This window comes from Colletotrichum jinshuiense, chromosome 8 (genome assembly GCF_051148585.1).
Source record: "Colletotrichum jinshuiense chromosome 8, complete sequence".
Taxonomy (NCBI): Eukaryota; Fungi; Ascomycota; class Sordariomycetes; order Glomerellales; family Glomerellaceae; genus Colletotrichum; species Colletotrichum jinshuiense.
The window spans coordinates 444,237-466,421 of record NC_139315.1 but is presented as its reverse complement, the minus strand read 5'-3'; the positions used below and the strand labels follow the sequence as shown (position 1 = coordinate 466,421).

Here is a 22,185-nt window from a genome sequence, read left to right as displayed (position 1 = left end):
AGGAAAGCAGCCGCGGCGATAATGACATCAAAGCTTCATACATGGATGACCCCTCCGCGGTTATCGGCTCGGCTACGTTGAACCTGCCAAGAACAAATCAGATGGATTTTGGGGGTAGATCATTTGGGCGACTCGACCTCGGAGACAGGAACGGTTTGTTTGTTAATATAAACTTTAAAAGACATAGACTAGATTAAGTCTTAACTACAAACGTGGCTACCTGTATAGGTTAATTCGAACGAGATTTCAACTACAATCCGATGCAAATAATCCGTTTCCTCTGGCAATCCTGATGTTCAATTGTCAGGATTGGATTTTCCGGTAGAGCATAGATACGGTCCAATTGTTGCGGTAGCTTCGCAAACATCTACAGCATAGCCCGTCCCGGCTTGCCTGTCGGCTTTACTATGTGTGTTGACCTTGTCGCATTGTGAGGGGCTACGGATAAAGCCCGATATTTGGCCATTATTGAAGTGGTTACGCGACATCGCCTTCGGCCCCACCACACACTCTCATTGCCTTTTTGAAGATACCGCGACGTTTCAGTCGCTTCAGACGTGATGGGGCCATCGCCTCGTTTCTGACTCTTCGGGAATGGACAAGTTTGAAAGGTTTTTCGAGGGTCCCCGTTCCTGTCATTGACGGTTCGAGTCCCACAGCAGCATAGAATTCTGCAACTTCACTCAGTTTGGTGACAGTTCTCAAGATTATATGCTTTTTCAACCAGGTATAAGATGTTGTGATCGCCCGCCCTCCATCGCAATACAATCATTCTATTCTTCAGCAGTATCATCCTCTCATCCTTTTATCCTCTTATTCTACTCGCCGATTGACTCGTGCGAAATTATTTCCTAGTCTCCTAACTTTCTTGCTATCTTCGAATAATCTTCGCTTTTCCCCGCAATCCACAATAATCAAATCAACCTCTACTTCGCCTACCAACAACAAAAAAACCATCAAAATGTTTTCCAAGGTCATGATTCTTGCTCTTGCAGCCTCCCCTCTCGTTGCTGCCCACGGAAAGGTCGCAATGGTTACCGGCGACCTCGGCGGCAACGGCACCGCTTTGGCCATTCAGGGCGGCGTTGTACCTGGCCCTGGTCCCAACAGGAAGGTGAGTTAATCTCTGGTCATGTGAAGAAAGAATGGAAGAAGAAAAGGCATCGACCAAATGGAAAGACAATATGGCTTGGTACACTGACACTCGATACTCTCAGACCGAGTTGGATACCACCGTCTTCGGCAAGAAGAACATCATGACCGACGGTCTTGGAAAGACCACGGGAGGAGGCAAGGTCCAGGCCGCCGACATCGAACAGGCTATGGCACTTTCTGGCGACACTCTGCCGCAGGTCTCTTCCACTGGCGGTAGCATCTCGGGTACCTTCCACGTCGTTACCACCGACGGCGCCGGCCCTCTGCGTGCCGTCCTCGACCCCACTGGTACTGGTGCCTTCTCTCAGGGTACCGAGCTTGAGGTCACCCAGCAGGTCCCGGGCAACGGAGGCAACATCAGGCCCGACGGCAGCGTCCGTGGAGGCAAGCGGTCGCTTTGGGAGAGAGCCAGCACCATTGTCAAGCGCGCCTCCAACGTGAACATGGATTTCGTAAGTTCTCCATTATCTTTCCTGCTGCATTCTTTGGCCCGCTTGCCAACCAAGATGGAATTTGGCTGACACCACATGCTTCCCTTTTAGCCCATGGCCTTTTCTGTCCCTGCTGGAACTACTTGCACTGGCACCATGGGTGGCCAGAGCAACGTCTGCTTGGTCAAGATTGCCAACAGCAACGGTGCAGGCCCCTTCGGAGGCGTTGTTCCCATCCAGATCGCCCCTGCTGGCGCAGCTGCCGGTGCAGCTACCCCGGCGACTACCCCGGCGGCGGCTGCAAAGCGTAGCGTCTCTTTCCAGGCTTAAGCAGCGCAGCCGTTTGAGTACTTAACAGACTGAACTAGTTGATTGGAGATGGCTATCATGGCATAGGACCCCTGGTGGGCAGCCGATAAGATTATTGGAAGTGGAGAGGGCGCGTGTAAGAATAGCTAGCTAGGCTCTGCTAATACATTCCTTCAAGAATAATTTATGCTTTTCAATTTTGACATCTAATTTTTCTGCCATCAATTTTGTGACAAATCTTAGTAGGAACGAAGACGATCGTCGAGGTATTCCTAATGTTAAATTTAGCAAGCAGCAATTCGTCATTGGGAGGGAGATGATGGCGTCCTAGCGGACCCCGAGTGCGCACACAAAATATATTAAACGACTGGTATATATTGCTTCTGAGAAGTGCTCACCATTATTGCCGTACTATACCAACATAATTACCACCCGTTTCTTAGATTTCGAATGTGCCTGTCCTTGACTTTCGACGGAGCTGCTCGGTTGTTACTCCGATCTGGAAGTTTCATGAGCAATTCTGCGACCTTAGCAGCTTCAATACGATGCAGCTCGCCTGAGGCCGTGTCCTCGATAGGCCGGTCTTATTTTTGCCAATTTATGCATACAGGTATGCTCAGAGGACTTTGCGCATGCTTTCGGATTTCGTTTAGAGAAGCTTGTCCACTCTCACGCGCCAAAGACATTATTCTCGAGCGCTCTAGTTCACAAAACCCATGCCGTACTGGGAAATATCCTTTGTGGAGGCATTTAGCCAGCTTTTTATTGCCTGAGCTAGCCACTACCCATCGAGGCATCGGTTCATATGTGTCGTATGCCACACCGGATCATCGTCAACGTGCAAGAGAACAAATCCTTGTCGCTCCCAAAAGTTAACCGCCCCCGGTAAAAATGGATGAGTATGCAGGTATAGCTCTCTGACACCCGCTTGTCTTGCTGTCTGTTCCAGAGTGGCGACTAGTTTGGAAGCCAGCCCGGCGCGGCGCCATGCCGGATTCACGTACAGCCTGACAATTTCAACAACACCTTCAGTCCTTAGGTTCATGTCGATGTGGGGAAACCTGTAGTCGTAGGGGTGGTAACCGATGGTGGCAATAATTTGACCGTTGGACCGGGCAGTCAAAAAGGCGCTGTGTCTTTCCGAATGGCTGAAGTAGGTCTGCAGCAATTTTTCTACTTCTTTATCGCGTTCTGCTTGTTGGGTGTCCAGATCCGGATTGGCATGCAGCATCGGGAACATGTCCACACGAGCTTTCGTGACGAAGTCTATGATGGCAGAGGCGTCATCGGGTGTGGCAGGGAGCACTGTTATTGTGTCTTCGTCCATGATGTTTGTCTGGCACTCCGAGAACTGTGGGTTTGACAAGACTGGTAGGCAATGTCGCGGGTCGTTTGGTATGGTGTAATGCTCGTAGCTTGAAGAGGGATTAAAGTTTAGAAAGGGCTGGGACGACCCGAGCGCGCGGGACAGCTGTTCAGATCTATAGATTGATGAGATAACGCCCGGAGCGAGGTCGGCTCATTTGTTAAATTAAATTAACTATCCCGACCGACCCCACTGATAACATGATTACTGGGATGTATTAGCACATAGTTGACTAAGCATTGCATCGCCTCTTCTTGAGTTACCGTATTTGTGCGAACCTGTTCCCTAATCTGGCGTGTTGCTCAAACAGGCATGCGGGTTGGGATGCCCAAGCAGATTGTAAGCTGATAGGTACTGGAAGGCAATACTAATAGTAACGAGCGATCAGTCATGTCGGTTTGCAGCGGAGCCTACTGCGTAACTTTCTGTCAATCCAGCCTCGGTTTAGACCAGACCCACAGGTCCCCTTGCCTCGGACTGATGCCGAATTTGGAACCCTCTCCATCGCTTTCTCCCCACTATCAATTGCCTTGGGAGCCTAGACAGAGCAGAAACTTTCCTTTCTACTTCAACAAATTACCTGCATGATCATCTATACCTTCGTTTTGATTTTGATTTTGATTTCGGTTTTTATACTTGGTAACCATACAGAGATAGATACTTCAAGTTCGGCAGCAACGCCTCGATGAGTCTGAATGGCGGCGGAAACTCCCGGCTATCAGGCTTGTGAGACCGTTCAAGGTCCTGATATTGACGCTCAAAAGCGTCAGTGTAGTAGATTGGTGTAAATCCCGGATGATACACCCATATTTTCTATCGTCATGGTCCAGTGCTGATGGCATCATCCAAACGAACCACGCACCGTTTTTCTTCTCTAGATATTGTCCATTTTTTGTGTATGTCGTGTTTTTTCTCCTTCTCTAGCTTATTTGATAAACCTTCTAAACGTGGGGGAGGTGTTGGAAGTAGCGGATACGGTTGAGATACTCCATCCAACAGTAGCAGTCTACTTCGTTGCATACGTTGGTGTCGAGACCCACGATCTAGATGCCCTACTAAGTCCGAAATGAGCGGTTATCCTCAGAAAGAAGTCCTTGATGGAACTGCGATGACAGTTTTGAAGCGGAGAGCTCTGTTCCAAGTAACAGGCGTTGAGATGAACAATTATTTTGTGGGAAAACAGTAGAAGAGTGGTGCCGACAGAGGCATAGTTATGTCCGCCCTGATTGAAGCCATCTAGGGTTTTTGGATTACGACCAAAAAGATGTGCCTTTTTCTAAGCTAAAGCTTGACAACCTATTCTGTAGACTTGAAATTTAAGCCAAGATCGCAAACTCGCTGCATTTAAAAACTATGCACGTCCTCATTGGCAGGTTTTGCGGGATAGTTGGGAACAATGTTGTCGTTACAACGGGAATAACGGTATATGGTTCTTTCTGGCTAATTTCCTGAATTAATACGAGTTTGTTTGACAGTGGAAGTGGTGTCTAGTCGGATAATAAGTGAGGCCAGGAATAGAAATGCTGTTTCGATGTCTTCGCGGTGAAGGAGACTGATCCGAGGATACTGTGAAGGCATATCCCAAGTTGCTAATTTGAAGGTACTGATAATATGATCATGGATGCGAGGTTGATGAGGTTTGCAAATGACTTTGAGGAGTCTATACAGTGATTCTAGTATGGTTTTGGGAAGAAGAGGTGTGGAGGGCAACAAAGTGAGCCATCTGATGATTCGGGGAAGCTTCATCAGATTTCACGCTGTCAATGCTGCGACCGATACCATGATCTTGGCGACTTTTATGAGTGACGTGGATCGGGTGGTTGACAGAAAGTCGTCTTTTCTGAGCACAATTTGACTGTCCACGAAATTGATTACCCTGTCGAGAGAAGGCAACAGCCCCCTATTTGAATAGTTTACTTATATGATCCTTTCAGGAAAGTCGTGACTTCATTTAGCACTGAACCACAAACATGGGTCAAGATATCCAGCGCTTTTGAAATCTTTTGGTTTCACTGAAACGATATTCGGCATACAAACTTCTCCAAGGAATACAAATTCAAGTCATGGTGTTTGGCAATCTAGCCAATTTAATTACACCCGAAAAATAGCCCCGTATGGAACAAGTCACTCAACTGGCGCAACAACTCGAAATCAATCCACCATCTTAGACTTTGAAGTACCCCCTCCAAAGTTTCTCCAGCACTCTTTCAGGGTCGTACGTCTCTGCCACTTTTCTCAGCCGCTCGTGGTTTTCCACTCCATATCCGGCATAGACATTCTGGTTTCTGCCTGCATAATTCATGTATGTATACCTTGCTGCCAGACCCCTCTCCTCAGCAAGCTGATGAATCTTTGCGATGAGCTTTGCGGTGCTTTTTTCAACGATGCAATCCAGATTTGGGGTTTCCCATTGCGTGGAAACCTGGATATGAACCAATGGGGCCTCCTCAGCAGTCAAACCCAGCGCGTTGCCGCCATTTTTTTGCATCGCTTCTAAGACATTTGTTGATATTGGCTGGTATGCAAAGAAAGGTGTGACAGTATCATTCGTCTTATTGCCGGCAGCTAGCAGACCATCGACATGCCTTCTCCAGAAAGGGATGATGTCCTGGAGGAGCTGAGCGGAGCCATCCTTGAGATAGACGGATGTGCCAGACCATGTTTTCCGCTTGCCATATGGCTCCGAGATTGCAATGGACTGGGCCGAGACATTTGTGACTGTAGTCGTATTGATAAATGCCCCAGGGGTGGCTTTAATTTTGGTGAATACGGCAGGTGTGTCGTCGGAGGTTAATGGAGGCGTCGCGTGGTACAGATAGATGGCGATCAACTCGCCGCCAAGGGAAGGGTAGTATGTCATCACCATGAACGTGTGCGCATCGTAGTCTGAAGGTAGGCCTTCAACCGCCAGGTCCACGAATGCCGGCACTAGCTCCGCGCTGGAAGAAAGTGGATGGAACGAGTTGTAGGACCATACGTCTCCCTGCTGGAACGCAACAAGATCGAAACGAGTCACAATACCAAAGTTCGACCCTCCCCCTCCTCGCAACGCCCAGTAAAGGTCTGGGTTTGCGTCCGGAGACGCGTTGACAATCTCACCCGATGCCAGTACCACTTCAAAATTGCGCACGTTGTCACATGCCCATCCATACCTGCCTGAGAAGTACGAAATCCCTCCACCAAGGATGAGACCACTTACACCAACGTCACTGACCCGACCTCCAACGACGGCAAGCCCCAGCGGGTCTAGGACTTGGGAAACATTGTACCACCGATTTCCGGGGCCGATGGATACGGTTTGTCGGTCAGCGGAAACGATAACTTGGTTGAGATGTGCAAGATCAACTGTGACCCCATTCTCAATATTGGAGCCTCCTGCGAAGGCGGTGTGGCCACCGCTCTTGACAGTGAAAGCCGCCGAGAGAGACGTCAGGGCTTTAATGAAGGCAGACACATCAGTGGTGCTCTCCGGTGTCATGAAGCAGGCTGGGCGGGTATCGGCTTGAAGTCTAGACCAGTAGTTGTTTGAAATATTGTACTCGGTCGAGTTGGGGAACGAAACCTTCCCAGGAAACTGGGATATCAGGACGGCACACTTGGAATAGATAAGTCGGTGCAACATCGGGGCATAGAGTAAGATACCTTACCACATCTTTAGAGCTATACTCTTCTAAAGCGGTGGCAGTTCCTAGCTGCATCACCAAGGCCAAGGCCTGTATCACAGATGAGGCCTTCATCTTCTGAGATGAAGTTTGGGTGAGTTTGGATTGTGGAATTCAGACATATGACGCGACAGGACCTCCCGCGGTCTTTTCTAAGGAATTTCAATGATACGGCGTCCATTTTGGTATACCCCGCGAGCAGCTCTCCTGCTGTTAACGAGTTGGCGCTGGCGTCGATTATCTCAGTAGCGTGTCCTGGAGTCGATTTTACGTGGCTCGGGTTTCTCACTTCCGGGCTGCACGTCGTTGGTACTAATATCAATTAATGCCCCAGCTATGCTTAACTTAGGGCGAGTGGGCTTAAATAATTTGCGCCAAGGAGATGGTGCTATCTCGGCTAGTTCAAGTTCCGAGAAAAAGTTCCGCAAAGTGTGGTGTAGATTCAAAATGGCGCCGCGACTAGATGCATTGGGGCTGGGATTCCTGGAGCTGGGCTGCAACGGTTCACTTCACAGGCCTTCATATTAGCATTGTCATTCTGACGTGCTGTCGGCGTGTTTCACGTGCCATATTCGTTCTCGCAATTTCAACCCGAGCTTCCGGCCGGGTTAGTTATTGCAAGCTTTACCTGCACGAAGAAGACAATATGATAGCGGTTGAAAACTGCTAGATGCAAATTATTTTACAGGTTATTCAATCTACTCAACCTTGATTCAATGTTTTATCTCTATGACAGCTCCGAAATCTACACCTCATATTTTCTGGTCCTCTTTTTCTCTTCAGCACGTCCAAGCATCATTAATTTCCCTCCTGTGTCACATAATATTCAACCTAAGATTGCATCGATCGTCGCAACATCAACATCTCTTTGATCTTGCCTATAAATACTTCAACCGTGACGGAGACTCTAATTGGATACCAGGGAAATTGGTCTGCCATCATCACCAAGATTACTCACGTGGTACGTGCAGGTGGTGCGACCTAAGCTACAATTCCTTGTATACTTGTTTCCAACGTCAAGGCCGTATTGATAGACTATAGAAATCGGCCGAAGTTGCTAGATGTTATGAAATGATGAGTAATGGCAACTGAATTAACGTATATCTCCTTGGCTAATCGCGATGAAATCTTGTCGCAACTTCGTCTACTTCTTTGTGCCTTGTAGTCTTGGCTGCAAGTAGTGGACCTAACTTTCCGAAGGGCGGATCACACCTTAATGGGCTATATTTTTTTAGTCCAACTACTTAAAGATTTCTGCTTACACCACGGTAGGTCAGGACTCGGTGGGTGACAACAGTACCTAACTTGATTTTAATGGCTGCACTTACGTTGTAGAAGTGGCCATAAAAAAAAGCCGATCGTTAGAAGCAAGCCCAGTCTTTACCAAGGGCTTAGATAATGACTCCAAAATTTATGAAGTCTACCGTGGATTCTACTATTCAAAGCATGTTATACCTACCTCGCTGTGTCCTAGACAGCCACATTCTGCCCTAATGGTGAAAACCGGGTATGATTCTTCTGAACTCCTTATATGCCAAACATCATCCGCCGCCCGTTGGTGTTGGCCCTGCATCACTTCAGTCCTGCCTGCCCGGAGCAAGAGGAGAGGCAGCTATCAGTGTCCTTCGAGTCAATATAATTCGGTGGTTCTTTTTCCAGTTGCATAAAGAGGGCAACATGTAGCAATCCCGCAGTGCCGGCAATTGGCTTTGGATATTGGGATTCGGCAGGTCACTGAATGTCAATGCATTCTCATTCCTTGTTGAAACGCCCAATTTAGCCCGAATAATAGCATATGGCATATGATGCAACGCGTACTACTTAAACTTTTGCTGGCCATCCTCACGTTAACCCAGGTGATTGTTGATACCAGGTCATCGCTGCTAATTGCTCTAAAACTCATTCTTGTGACAGCTGCCAAAAAGCTTGGCAGTTCCCGAACCGTCAGTCTCCGAAGTGGGGACATTCAACTTGAGGTACATTGCATAAATTCATCTAAACCAGACGAGAGATCAGGGATTTGCAGCATTGACGGTACCCCGCCTGATGTAACCAACGCAAGTTCTTATCAGACGTGCTGATCATAACACTGATATTATAATGTTGGTAATCCCCGGGGCACAATATTTTTTTTTGGACCTTGTCTACCCGAAAGGTCGCAGCTTTAGTGAGTAACCCAGTTAGAGTGTTGACCATCTAGTTTCTAACACCTGCAGCGCTATTCGATTTACGAACCGAATGGAGGAGATGACGCAGGTGGAATGACACGTTCTTGGACATTTCTCAATTGTGAAAGAGCAAGTGGTTGAATAGAATCTGTTTTCAATGCACTGATGCAGCTGGTGCTATCAGCAAAGCCTCGCATCCCCTCTCTAGCTCTAACGGCCAAGTATGTTCGTTCTCAAACATATAATACAAAGAAGTGTTGTCATCCGCGGATGACCTATGTACAACACCGCCCCTGACCGAAGTCCCGTCATTCAATTTAAAGAGAGCGAACGAAGCGCGACTTGGTCTGCCATCCCCAAGACTCGACGTCGCGCTTGCTCATGGCGGCCACACTCTCGGCATAGTCGCTGGTACCGTGGGAGGGATCGGCATCGGCGGACTTGCAGGAAACTCCAGCGTTGTAGGCGCCGAGAGAGCCGCTGACGGCGGAGAACTTCTGCTTCTCCTTGGTGGTGGCAAGCATGTTCGTCGCCGCCTCCTCGGTCCAGCCGTTGATGAAGTCGCCGTGGGAGCACCAGGCAGGGCCGCAGGCGAGCTTGAAAGGCGCGGTGCCGCTCCAGCCGTTGGGCAGAACCTTGCGCACATCGTAGCGGATGCTGAAGCGCAGCTGGGGCATGGACTTCATGCCGGTAGGGCAGCTACCACCGCGGCGGTCCTTGTAGCCCGTCTCGAGAGTCTCGGTGTTGACGCACTGGGGGAAGTAGAGGAGCTGCTGCACGTGGGTGCCGCAGGTCGTGCTGGGGAAGCCGTTGGCGTCCAGGGACTCGCCGCCTCCGTTCTCGCAGCCCCACGAAGACTGGGCGTCGGTGGGCATGTCGGCCTTGGTGGTGGCGGTAGCTTTGCCAGCGACCATCTGCAGGTTCTGAGGGATGGCGACCTCAGCCTCAGTCTCGCCGAGGTTGTAGTAAGCGCTGAAGCGCGACACGGGCATGGGCTTGTACGTCTTTCCGCCGTCGGTGGTGTACAGCGGGGTGGGGATCCAGTACACGGACAAGTCGTTGGGGTTCTCGGCGTTCGTGCAGCCCTTCTGGAGCTCGGCGCTGGTCTTGGTGTTGATGGTGACAGCGTCGGAGCCGAAGAAGGAGTGCAGATGCGACTTGTCGTACTGTCCGGGGAAAACAATAGGGTCGATGTTCTTGGTCATGAAAGGAGAGGCGACGTTGACCTGGGTGTAGGCCTGGGCCACACCGGCCAACAGGCCCGCAGCGAGAAGAATAGAAGGAGACATCCTGTGTCTTTGAAACGAACGAATGATTGATAATAAAAAAAGGAATGAGAGACTAGTTTGCGACAATGAACAAAACGTTGGGGAATAAGAGAGGGAATGCTACGACGAGCTAAAAGGACTTTACCTTTTAAGTATTCCCAGACTGACCTTTCGTTGTTGTGTTGTGCCTCGCGATCCAAAAAGGGATATCAAAAGTGACACCCAACGTAATCCAACCCCTTCTAAATCTCCGATCGTGTTTCGCGCCGTTGTGTTATTGACAGGGGTAGCAGCCTAAAAAGGAAGCAGTCATAGCTTGATGGATTGAATATCCAACCACATCAGACGATATTGCCCCTTGCAGCTCTATGAACGGCCTGTACTGCCTATTCAGGTGCTGCCCTACCGGTCTTCGAGCCTCGAGTGGTAGCCCCGATACTGCAGGGATTTTCAACCTGTCAAGTTTATTCGCTACACCCATGGGGCAAACAGTTACGGACAAAGTGGTTCGACTTGGCGACAGCCGCACGATGTCTATAATGGAATAGTAAGTCGATGTGGATTGGCTGATGGCCAGCTCCAGAGTCTTAGCGCCGGACTATTCCCAAGACCCTGTCTAGGGCGGGATCTACCCGGCCGTTCTAGCCAGCCGCTACGGCGCATAAACCATCAATTACAGCGTAACGCCAATCCGCCAGTTTTTCATCACTCGCTTGGAATTATCGATATGCAATGGAGTCGACACCATATACCCATAACAGTGTTAAGCATAACCTTGTTCTTAAGACTATTTTACAAAAGAATACTTGCACGTAATCATTGGCTGTCAAAATGGATGTCTTCATCAGTCTGAACTCTGTTCTCCGCGTCAGGAAGACCCGTTAATGCAATACGAACGCGCTTGACAAGGCACACGCCGTTGCACGAGCCTCCAAAAATGCTCAACGCCATGTTTGTGTCCATTTTATTTGCCTGGCCTTTATTCTTGACTGCGGATGGGGGAACGATACAGACGTAGCAGAAGAAGTTGCATTTGTATTTCAGAGCTAAGAGATAGCAGGGCTTTGGAGTAGGAGCAGAACCCCATGTACGACAACACAAGCGGTCATCTCGCGTCTTTGGGAGGGGCGGATGGGGCGGGCATTAGTATTTTCAACACTAATCACGGAGGAGAATGCATCAAGGGGGAAATCACCTGCGCTGACAATGTCTGCCATATCTAGAAATGCAAGGGAGATGGCTGCAACGCTACAACTAACGACTGATACATCTAGAATCATGGCAACTGGGACCGACGGCCTGGAATCACCTATGAGGATGTCGAAAGGGCGTATGAATGAAAAGTATGAATTAGTTGACGGCAATCGCAACGCCGTCAAGGCATGCGAGTCTGGTCCTTTCTGTCCTTGTCAGAAGCCCGGCACCACTCACCCGGCTCAGCCTCCAGTACCCTCCAACAGCCACCACAGAGCCCCACTGCACGGAGGGCCCTCCTGTAGTGTACACAACTAGGCTGCCCCGGTCCCCGTCTGCTGATCCTGACCCTTGCAAGCAAATCAATTCGTACAGCTTCTCGCTTTCGGTTAGCTTTTCAATCGCGCGTATTTTCTTTTTGTTTCAGGAGCATTTGGTAGTTAGTTGACGGAACGCTTTATCTGTTGGAGGGTTTTTTTTTTGTAGCCCCTATATGGCTGCCCATTTTTAAAGCATGTATTTTTGTAGTTCTGGCATGCGGCTGTGCCAAAGTTCGTTGCGCTTCTGATCGCTCGCAGGTGTTACTCGGTGTTCAGCTAAATGGAGGCGACGGATAACTGATACATTTTACGATCGGGTTTAATTGCGAATTTGGAGATATCATATCAACGCGATGGAAATAATTCCTTATCTGACTAATCGAGTAATTCGATATTTGTGACAAATACATGGCTGCGGACGAGGAAACAGAAGTGCTTAGATTCTAGCACGTCCAAGCGAAGTGACGTTTATTTTTTCCACCACGCCGGGTCTGAAACGGGGTGTCGCAGTCGTTGTGGGGTGTCCGGGGCATTGTTTATCAGGTTTCTTGGAATGTTCTTGACGTTGTACTTTCTGCCAACCCCCTGCGCACCACACACTTGCTGCCGTAGGGTCGTGGTTGCATGTTATATTTAGCTGATCATATTCATTCGCCGTCTTTTCGTCCCATGGCGCGCAACTTGGACCCCCACAGCCAGATAATTAACGGTGCCGGCAAGCCAAGCCCTATGAAGACGAAAGCCAGCAGGCCGTTACCCCAGCCATAACCTAGCTGGCTGAATAGCTGTGGAGCAAAAATAGGGAAAACGAAGCCCAGAACGTTCGAAAGCATTCGTGCTGCCGCGTTGGCCGATGCGGCATGTTTGAACTCGTCAAGCAGATATGCATTCATGCCTGCGCCGGTGATGAATGTACCGCAGGTAAAAATGGCGGCGCCAACATCCACAAATGCCCAGTGCATACCCTTCTCGGCGGCCCAGCCGTACCAGAAAAGACCAACAGGCAGTAGGATGACTCCGATGGCTATAAAGGGTGCTCTGAACTCAGGGCTCGACTCGCCCTCGGCACAACCGCGGAGATATCGGAATATTCGGTCCATGAGTGGCCCTCCAACCTGCGTAGATATCGTGATGCCAAGAGCTAAGGCGATATAATTGAGTGTACTTTGTGTCTCCGACTGGCCGTACTTTTCCATCCAAAGGTTGGCAAATGAAGAGAGTACGAGAACGTAGAAGCCAAAGCTTATAGCCCAAATCCAAGAGATGAAAAGGATGACTGGACGATGAACGAAGAGCTTCAGCGGTCTCAACAGATTTTTCGACAGTCGTGCATATAGATCCCTGTAGAAAGCTCCGCCCAAACGGTTCCCAGTCCCGTCACCATGGTTGTGATTCTCATTGCGAAACTTGCGCTGCAGTAAGACTGGCGTATAAGTCTCCGAAACAAGAAAGAATGCCAACACTGTGACCGCTGCGGAGAAAATGCTCAAGACCCAGAATAGCCACGGCCATGGTATCCGATTCGAAATTAAACCACCAATAATGGGACCAAGAGCCGGCCCAAAGTATGGAATGAATGATGCAATGGCCAGAGATTTGCCGCGGTCTTCGGCTCTGTACATGTCAGCCATGATTGGAGCCGTTAACTAACAATATCAATATCAGCGCCACTGCAAATTCAAAACACCCCGACAACATTTGGATCACAGTATTTGTACGTACCACTACACCAGCACTAGCCCCGCAGCCTGACAAGAACCTCCCAGCAATCATCAAACCTTTGTTCTTCCCAACGGGACACAAAGAATTCCATAGTTGGTAGAAGCAGCAAGAAATCAACCAGACATGCTTGCGTCCGTACATCTCCGATAAGGCGGCGATCAGAAAAGGTGCAAATGCTTGCCCAAGAACGAAGAGTGAGAAGGTGATTTGGGTGGTAGAGGCATCTATATGCAGATCACGCGATATTTGGGGCAATGCCGACGCCATTACGCTCGTGGACATGAGGGTGATAAGCTGTCCAGTGGAGATTATCACAGCGATCGACACCTTTCGGGTTGTTGACCAGTTGTAAGGGTCATCGGGATCATCGGGGCCATCCCATGTTGCCTGCAAAAGTCTGACAGTTAACGGTGTTAATTTTGCGAATATGAAGGGTAGTAAATACGTACGCCGTGCTCTTCAAACAAGACTTGCAGTCTATCTGGCACAATCCTGCTGTCTTCTACTTTTTTGGGACTGACTTCATTACTGCGTGTAGATGTATTGTCTGCATTTGCGAGCGCATCCTCCGCTGCGATGCTACCCTTCGTATCATTCATACCATTCATTACCTTTCAGCTAGAATGGTTGGGTTACGGAATATGAAGAGAAAAAGCAAGTTCTAGCATCTTTGAAGTTGGTTTTTGCCGTATGGTACCTTTATTAACCGTTATGACCGATATCCGATACTTTCCTGTCGGCTCCGAGGCTCCTGTTTGGCTGTTTGTTCGTTTAAAATAGGCAGGTCATCCCTAAACCAACGCCATCCCTGCACCTTATTCAATAGTCTGAATCCTTCCACCAACTCTCTATGGCCATGACTGCAGTTCCAACATGAAACACGTATGTTATCAATCTCATCTTTTTAGCCGGACCAATCATTGCCGACTAGGTCAATGACGTTTCGCTTTGAGCCAGTGAAAGCCTGGAGACCAGCATAGTAAGCTATTGAAGCCCTGTAATGACTTGCAAGATATACCTCTTAATGGGATAGCCTTAAATCAGGCAACCGTCATCAGGTCGTTGTTGACATACAAGGCGACTCGGCCCACAAATATTGCGCATGTTTGCTGTCCCTTATCACGGCACATAAGAACATGAAGAAAGCTAGAATGGCTGTGTTATGTAAATATCTGACTTTGTAGAAATGTCGGTATGACAACGTTTAACAACTTGACAACAGCATATAGATACTGACATCGTGAGAAGCCACGCGAGGCTGCAATAGTAAAAATGGAAGGAGCAAATGGTGAATCTAGCTATCTTCTAAGATAGATTTTTGCATCTAATTCTTAAGTTAAATTCTGTTCCTTATAGATATATGCAGGATACTCTCAAACTTCAAGTGGTGTGCTTCCGACCCTGCAAAATCTTTAGAGATAAACGTTGTGCTGACAACTTGCATAGAGGTGTTGCGATATCTAACATTAATTCGCACAACAACGGCTCTCTTGGCTCATTTTACTACAAAATACGGTCTGAAGTAACTGCATTCTGTCCCTTGGGGACGGGGAGAGACCGCACATATTCTGAGATAGCTTGAGCGTCTTTGAGTACGAGAAGTATACTACTGAGGGTGTGTTCCAGAGATACCACACGGTTTATAGGAAATAGACTGAGTACGTTAATGTACTATTAAGCTTGAAATGACCTCTAGAATTACATTCTGCAGCTAGCTAGAATGAGGTAACTACATAGCTACTGTAGCTTTGAAACAAGGTGCAGCGAGGTTATAGGAGCATCGAGATAGTCTTCACAATAGTATTTCTGCACTGAAATTCAATCAGATTGTTCGTGTTTAGCTTAGGTTTAAGAGTAGTAGTAAATAGTAATATACTTACTTTTCCCTTTCTCGTTCGAAATAATCTCTAAATACTATAACATCTTAAACCTGGGGTCTGTATAAACCGGGGGACGACTTGATGTTTAGTTTAAAATACACGACCCATCAAGACATCGTATCCCGTCATGGAAGACGCGACAGGCACAATAGGCTCGCGATACCCACTGTACCACGCCAAAAACTCAGGGATAGTGTCGAAAACGCCAAAATCCATCGAATCCTCCGAAAAATACCTCCACAACCAGGGTTCAGGGGAGCCGGCTGAGTCCGGCTGGTCAGCCCTCCGGCAGTAGACAACGTAGAACGAGTGGCGAAAACCACTCCCCGCATCCCATCCAGCGGCGCACTCCCACCCGCCGCTTACATGCTTGCTAAGCCACTCGGGAGTCTTAACCATCTTGGCAGCGCCCTCCTCAGCATAAGAAGAAGTATAACCTCCAACCAAAAATACGGCCTGGTATCTGGACTTGAGCTCCGTCAGCCCCGGTCCGGTGAGACAGTTAACACATTTCGCCAAGGTGCGGAACTCCTCAGGGAACCTAATGCTCTCCCGCACCTCCTCGAGACACGACTTCTTTAGAGTTTTCTCCACAAGCGAGAACCACTCCTCGCGGAGAGCCACCTCTACTTCAGAAGGCTTCCCGGCCGTGCCTGTACCATCTAGGTCATATACATCACAAAGCTTGTCCCAGCGAGTGAGAATCTCACGCGGTGTGGAGACTAAAGTCGAAAGATTCATGTCAAAAATATGATGTAAGGCCTGGATCCGCAGCTCGTTGATGTCTTCGTCGTCCTCAAAGTCGCCTTCCTCTGGCTCCGCGTCGGCGACTAAAGACACTGAGGTACAAGTTAGGATGATGGTGGCCAGCACGTGATACTTTTACAGACGGACAAACCGTAGACTTCGACAATACGGCGGTTGTGCTCCGAGATGTGGGAACGGTACGCCTTGACGGCATCCTCAATCTCCTTGGGAGGAGAGTACATGGTCGCTAATAATGCGTTTTTGAGAGTGAGAGGGAGGGAGGGAGAGAGAGAAAGAAAGAGAAACATATGTAGAGAGAGAGAGGAAAAAGAGTGCGGTGTTGGGAAGCACAGAAGGGGAGGTGTCTAGTGCGCCTCGTGAACTGTGCCGCTTGGTCCCCGCAAAAGCTGCATGTTTTCATAAAGCCCTGCAGTCAGTTGGTGGTAATTTTGCAGGGGGTGCTACGGCAGCCTGCAAGAAGGAGTGTGTCAAAACTCCATTTTGCCATTTTTCTTAATTGGAAAACGGTAGGCGTGGCTAAAAGCAGGGAAAAACATGACCTGCTCCATTTATATCTCTATTTTGATTGGCTAATCAGTCAGCGACATTTGACTAGCGTAGTGATAGTACTTTAAACGATTTGCATGTTCCTCAAAATGTGAAGCCTTGATCCTTGACTGGTAAATCTAACGTCCGCTTTATTTCCAGGTTTTAGTTACACACATGCCTTACAGCACTTACAGCACCTACACCACTAATACTACCAATACCAACAGCACTTACAGCACCAACAGCACTTACAGCACTTACAGCACCTACAGCATCTACACCACCAACACCACCAACACCTGCAGCACACACCACTCACAGCACTTGTCATACAGCGCACCCCATGCAACTACCCACCGTCTGCAGCACTTATGGATACACTACTACACTGTCAATATTGCTTATAAGCCTCAGCCAACCAATCAAAATTCTCTAACTAGCTACAACAAACCTTCCGCTACGCACTTAGCCAACAACACAAATCCCACAAGGGGTGTAGGCGCAGTAAGCAAAATGGAGTTTTGACACACTCCTTCTTGCAGGCTGTCGTAGGTGCCTGTGTGGGTATAATAAACCCCCATTGAAGCAGAGCATGTGAGTTTTCAGGAGATGTATCCATATGCGATATGGCTTCTAGGGGCCTAACATCCCATGCATCGATATTCGTTAGCTCCATGTGGTGCTAGCGAGGATATAACCCACAAGCAGGTTATATGCCCATAAGAGGTGTAAGTTGTACCACGAGGTCTTCACATGCGACTATAGCAAGCGGCCTAATGTCTGCGCTAACGCCCAGTCTGCCATCGAGCACCGGAGAAAGCCTGACATCTTGACTTATACGCCGAATGGGTGGGTTGGCGTAATGGAGAATATCCCTGATGTGTGGTACTCCGGCGGAGCCGACTCTGGCCTGGGGCTATTCTTTACCCGAAGCCTGGCTTCTTCCTCCAGAAAAGAACTGGTTGAGGTCTCAGCGGGTGCCAGGTTGAAGAATATCCGTTTGGCAATGGGAACCCCAATCGAAATCACGATCTCAAGAGATGAAACGACCAAGCGGTGCTGCGGCTCATTTCGACAACAGAAAATCAAGACCACGGCAGATTCCTGGACCACTGGTACAAATGTCTTGACTAATATATAGCTTGTCTTTTGTTAACGGGTCCACCGGTAACACTGAGGCTGGCTTGTTCGTCGACCCCGACAAATTTTCGTCAACAGCGCCAATGTGTATCCGGGAGAACGAAGCTACGACCCGTGGTGGGATGAGAGGCTGTTTGATAAGACGCCTCGATCGACAAAAACAGAAAAGCCGCCACTGTTGGGATATTCATCGCCAAATCGGTGAGCATTATGGCTTGTTGCCGTCCACTGGAAAGTCATACTGGGACGCCGCCACGAACGCCCGGCAGCTGCACCCAAACAATTTAGCCTATAACCGCAAAAGAGGACGACGGAACGAAACTGCACCAGAGATCGTCTCTACTCTAGGTAGGTGCACATCATATGCGACCTAGAGTGGTGCGCAACTGCAGCTTGCGGTGACTCAGGCAGAAGTGAATTTGGCTTACTGCCACCTGCCACTGCCTCGATACATGGCTAGTTCGAGCAAAAGAATTAGGAGCGACTGTTGTACTGGTTCTCAAATTTTGCCAGCTCCTCTTCCATCCTTGTCGTATGGTGAGCTTTCGTGACATGCATCACTCCTTGGTGAGAGACACAGTATGCACTTCCGTCGCGAGAGATTTGCGGTCTATGTATTTAGAGGTTCTTAGTCGCCATTGTACATGGTGACGATGTGGATGAAGTCGCCCCCAAGTCATCTCTGAATGGCCAAAACTTACTCGCCTCATGTTTACTTCTTACATAATCTACGGCCTGTTTTAGAATTCCCCTGCCGAGCTCTTCGGCCATGGATCGCTCTGAAAATTTCGACATAGATTCGGGGCGCCCTCGTTGGCAATTTCTCTAGCAACAGACTGGTCGCCTGTCGGCATGCAGAGATTTCTGATTTCGTGAGCTTGCTCACTTGTCAGGATCTGTTGATATTTGGTGTAATTGGCGCCTAAGCAGACCATAATTGTTACTGCTCTGAAGTAGATGTGCTCCAATTTCGAACCTATTTTGTGCGCTCGTCGACGTTCACTTGATCGACACAAGGGCATCTATCCAAAAGACGCCGCCACTCTTAGGGCTTCGGAGGTGCCGAAGGGGGATTCTTCTTGTCTGTAGATGACATTAGTTTAGAGAGATAGTCTTCTGATCACTCTAGCTTTCCCACGTGACCGATGATGCTTCAAACTTAGGCCGCTCTCAAAACGCTTCTTGGAACCCACTGCAGGCCAGGGGCTCATTCCACCTTTCTGCGGGCTCTATCTTGACAAAACAGGTACAGTCTTGGTCTGGATTCAACGACAGGTAGTCAAGTGTCTTCAAAGCACTCTGATGTCGGTGGGAAAGGTGGGAGGGCGGTTCCGGCAGGATAAGGTTGATGGCCCAGCTAACCTTAGTTCGGCCGGATTGTTGCCCGAACGCAATGTTTGATCCGCATGAAGATATAGAGCAATTAAAGACAGGAAAGCGAAACAATATATCATTGAGGTTGAATGAATTTGAGTTAGTAAGGGCTTGATAGCGTCGACGAGGTCGTCGGCGTTGATGATTTTCAGAAATTGGAGCAAAATGATCCTGCATCACTTACAGGGCTTTACCAGACGGAGTGGTGCAATTGCAAAACCATCATTCAGCAAGAAGATATGACACGAAAGATGGCCAGCGCATGGTGGAAATATCTTCTTGGTTCTTAAGGCTGCACGAAGGCAATCAATCAGCAGGTCATCTCCAACATCGCAATGACCGGTCCAAAGAAGGCGAAGCTTTTATTGGGTTGTTTCATATGGGGAAAAGACGGCTTCATTGACTGTGTCTTTATTTTGATTTATACCTCGACTTCCGAATTATTTTACCCATGAGAGGCAACAAATGCAGGAAATAGCGCATGCTGTGAGAGGGCATCAAGACCTCCGGTACGAACATTATCACGTTAAATATTCATCTTTTTAAGTCCTAAAGGTCCTACCGCAACTATGAATTTACCTATTTCCCAAAATCAATTCATTTAAAGAGACCTAACTCTAGCTTTGTTGTTCGTAGAGTGCTGCGACTCTATTGCAAATTATCTACTAAAGTTGTCTTGCGTTGTAAAGGTTGGCAAAGCATACCATCACTTTCCAGTTCCTTATCACAACTCATGAGTCAAAGACCCGGAAATGAATCACGAATCATCTTCCCCACAGCACGTGCGTTGCGACACTAATTAACACACCCAGGGGGATCCTTGTCTGGTGCTGGATCAGAGAAGAAGGTGATAATCTGGGGTGAGAGCCCGCGAAGAGTAAAGGAAGGCTGTTTTCGCCGTTGCTGGCGCTGCTAAATGGGAGAACCAGCTCCAGCAATCCAAATTGCCAACTGAACTACGCATTCCGATACATATCTAAGCCAAGTTGAAATGAGTTCATGGTCCTTGACGAGATGAAAAAGTTCGGAACGCTTTGCAACAGTTGCCCGTCCTGACTCGCGCTGGATCGTCCTCAGAGTCTTCATTGGCGTACACCGACAGCAGCTTCTTATCAATATGCAATCTTAGATTGCATCAGGGTCCCCGGCTGGCACTTGTCAAAACAAGCACTAGGAAAGCTTATTTAGGAGACTATCCAAAACGTATCATCTTCACTTCTCTGACCCTATGAGAGTAGATGAAAACCTCTCCCCCTTGTTGATGAGATTATTTTGTTAAAACAGCACATAGCTTTGTCACGATGACTGCCGCACACAAAATGAAGCCGAAACCCTCCATTCTCTACGCCGTGCCCCCACGGGAGGGACACATGCGGCCAGCGCTCCAAATCTGCAAACACCTCATCGACAACGGCTTCGATGTTACGATCTTAGGTACCAAGAAGTGGAAGGCAACTATAGAAGCAGCTCGCGCAAAATTCAGCCCCATCATCGGCCTTTGGGGTACGCTTGACGATCCATCTCGCTGGCCGGATATTGCGCAAGCCTCGGATTCGACGACACGTCTTGCTGCATCTCTTGACGGTGGTTTCATCTCACTTCTACCCAGCGGCTTGGAGTCAGTACGATTTGCTCTAGCAGGCATACGCAGAAGACAGCCAGCCTGTCAGATCGTCGTGTTGTCCGACACCTGTTTCTCGGGAACGGTGGCACTAAAGCTCGGGACTGACCTTCCTGATGGCTTTGAGGACAATGAGGTGATCAGGACTATTGGAATTGGCGTCGTTCCGACATTTTGGAGCAGTCCTGAAAGACCTCCTTGGGGATCTGGTTTGCCTTTTGACAACGGACAGCAAGAAAGCCTGCGGAATGCACAAATCTCACAACAAAGTTGGGACGACAGTGTAGAGGAGCGCGGAAGATGGGTCCTGGGGATGATGGGATGCTCCAAGCCGGTCGAATTCCTGTACGAGGGCCTTAAGACGACTACCAAACACCCATTCTGGGACGCACCTACTATTTGCCACGACGCGACGCTGCAAATGTGTCTCCCCAGTCTCGAGTTTACGTCGTCAGACTGGCCAGAAAAGATAAAATTCGCAGGGACACTGCCGATCAAACCAGTCCCATCAAACTTGGCATATCCCAGTTGGTTCGGTGACGTCCTCAGCAACAGTGCCTCTCTTTGCAAGTCAAAACCAGGCCGCAGGAAGATTGTCTTTGTGGCCCAAGGTACCGAAGTTCTGGATCATACGGAGCTTATCATCCCCACGATGCATGCTCTGGAAGGACACGCCGAAGTCCTGGTCGTTGCATGCCTGTGCGTGGTTGGCGCTGCTCTCGACACAAGCAGCTTCGTGGACGGCCGGCTGCCCCCCAATGCTCGAGTGGTTGACTATTTTCCGTATGATGCGATCTTAGCGCACTCCGATGTTTTTGTATCCAACAGCGGCTATGGGGGCTTCCAACATTCTGTATCTAACGGTGTACCGATGGTGCAGGCTGGCAACACGTTTGACAAGCCGGACATAGGCAGGAGGGTCGAATGGTCTGGACTTGGCAGGTTTCTGGCCACTTCGCCTGCATCATCGGAGGCTATTCGAGCAGCTGTTGTGGCAGTTACAACTGATAATAGGTATAAAGAAAGAGCAGAGGAGTTGAGGAGGGAGGCGGAAGGACTCGATCCCCTGAGAAGAGTTGAGGATGAAGTTATGGCACTGGCTGATTGAGCCCGGCCATCAAGCACGTTCACTCGCTAGGTCCACCAATAAAACTCTTGGAATTTTATGCAAATATCAGGCAGTAGTATTGATGTACATATTTGTTAGAATCTCTGTGTTAACATATCAACTTTCTCAGTCATCTAGAACAGGCTTCTTGCATTACTGCCCTTTCCAACT

The 22,185-nt window shown here is 48.8% G+C and overlaps 7 protein-coding genes across 7 annotated transcripts; 2 read left to right on the top strand and 5 right to left on the bottom strand.

Moving 5' to 3' along the window:
• Positions 1–961: 961 nt before the first annotated feature.
• Positions 962–1,916, top strand: EsH8_VIII_000131 (DUF3129 domain-containing protein; the record flags this gene model as incomplete). Its single annotated transcript, XM_083269173.1, has 3 exons — positions 962–1,114; positions 1,218–1,607; positions 1,698–1,916. The coding sequence occupies 3 exons, from the start codon at positions 962–964 to the stop codon at positions 1,914–1,916; spliced, it is 762 nt and encodes a 253-aa protein (XP_083128941.1).
• Positions 1,917–2,384: 468 nt separating this feature from the next.
• On the bottom strand, positions 2,385–3,222 carry EsH8_VIII_000130 (acyl-CoA N-acyltransferase; the record flags this gene model as incomplete). The annotated part of the gene is made up of 2 exons (XM_083269172.1): positions 2,385–2,394; positions 2,900–3,222. 2 exons carry the CDS (start codon positions 3,220–3,222, stop codon positions 2,385–2,387), a joined length of 333 nt encoding a protein of 110 aa, XP_083128940.1.
• Positions 3,223–5,425: 2,203 nt separating this feature from the next.
• EsH8_VIII_000129 (FAD-binding oxidoreductase) lies at positions 5,426–6,883 on the bottom strand (the record flags this gene model as incomplete). Its single annotated transcript, XM_083269171.1, has 1 exon — positions 5,426–6,883. One exon carries the CDS (start codon positions 6,881–6,883, stop codon positions 5,426–5,428), a length of 1,458 nt encoding a protein of 485 aa, XP_083128939.1.
• Positions 6,884–9,408: 2,525 nt separating this feature from the next.
• On the bottom strand, positions 9,409–10,380 carry EsH8_VIII_000128 (DUF1996 domain-containing protein; the record flags this gene model as incomplete). The annotated part of the gene is made up of 1 exon (XM_083269170.1): positions 9,409–10,380. The coding sequence occupies one exon, from the start codon at positions 10,378–10,380 to the stop codon at positions 9,409–9,411; it is 972 nt and encodes a 323-aa protein (XP_083128938.1).
• Positions 10,381–12,520: 2,140 nt separating this feature from the next.
• Positions 12,521–12,973, bottom strand: EsH8_VIII_000127 (uncharacterized protein; the record flags this gene model as incomplete). The annotated part of the gene is made up of 1 exon (XM_083269169.1): positions 12,521–12,973. The coding sequence occupies one exon, from the start codon at positions 12,971–12,973 to the stop codon at positions 12,521–12,523; it is 453 nt and encodes a 150-aa protein (XP_083128937.1).
• A 2,592-nt stretch (positions 12,974–15,565) lies between these two features.
• EsH8_VIII_000126 (uncharacterized protein) lies at positions 15,566–16,464 on the bottom strand (the record flags this gene model as incomplete). The annotated part of the gene is made up of 2 exons (XM_083269168.1): positions 15,566–16,314; positions 16,374–16,464. 2 exons carry the CDS (start codon positions 16,462–16,464, stop codon positions 15,566–15,568), a joined length of 840 nt encoding a protein of 279 aa, XP_083128936.1.
• A 4,122-nt stretch (positions 16,465–20,586) lies between these two features.
• EsH8_VIII_000125 (uncharacterized protein) lies at positions 20,587–22,014 on the top strand (the record flags this gene model as incomplete). Its single annotated transcript, XM_083269167.1, has 1 exon — positions 20,587–22,014. One exon carries the CDS (start codon positions 20,587–20,589, stop codon positions 22,012–22,014), a length of 1,428 nt encoding a protein of 475 aa, XP_083128935.1.
• Between the last annotated feature and the right edge of the window lie 171 nt (positions 22,015–22,185).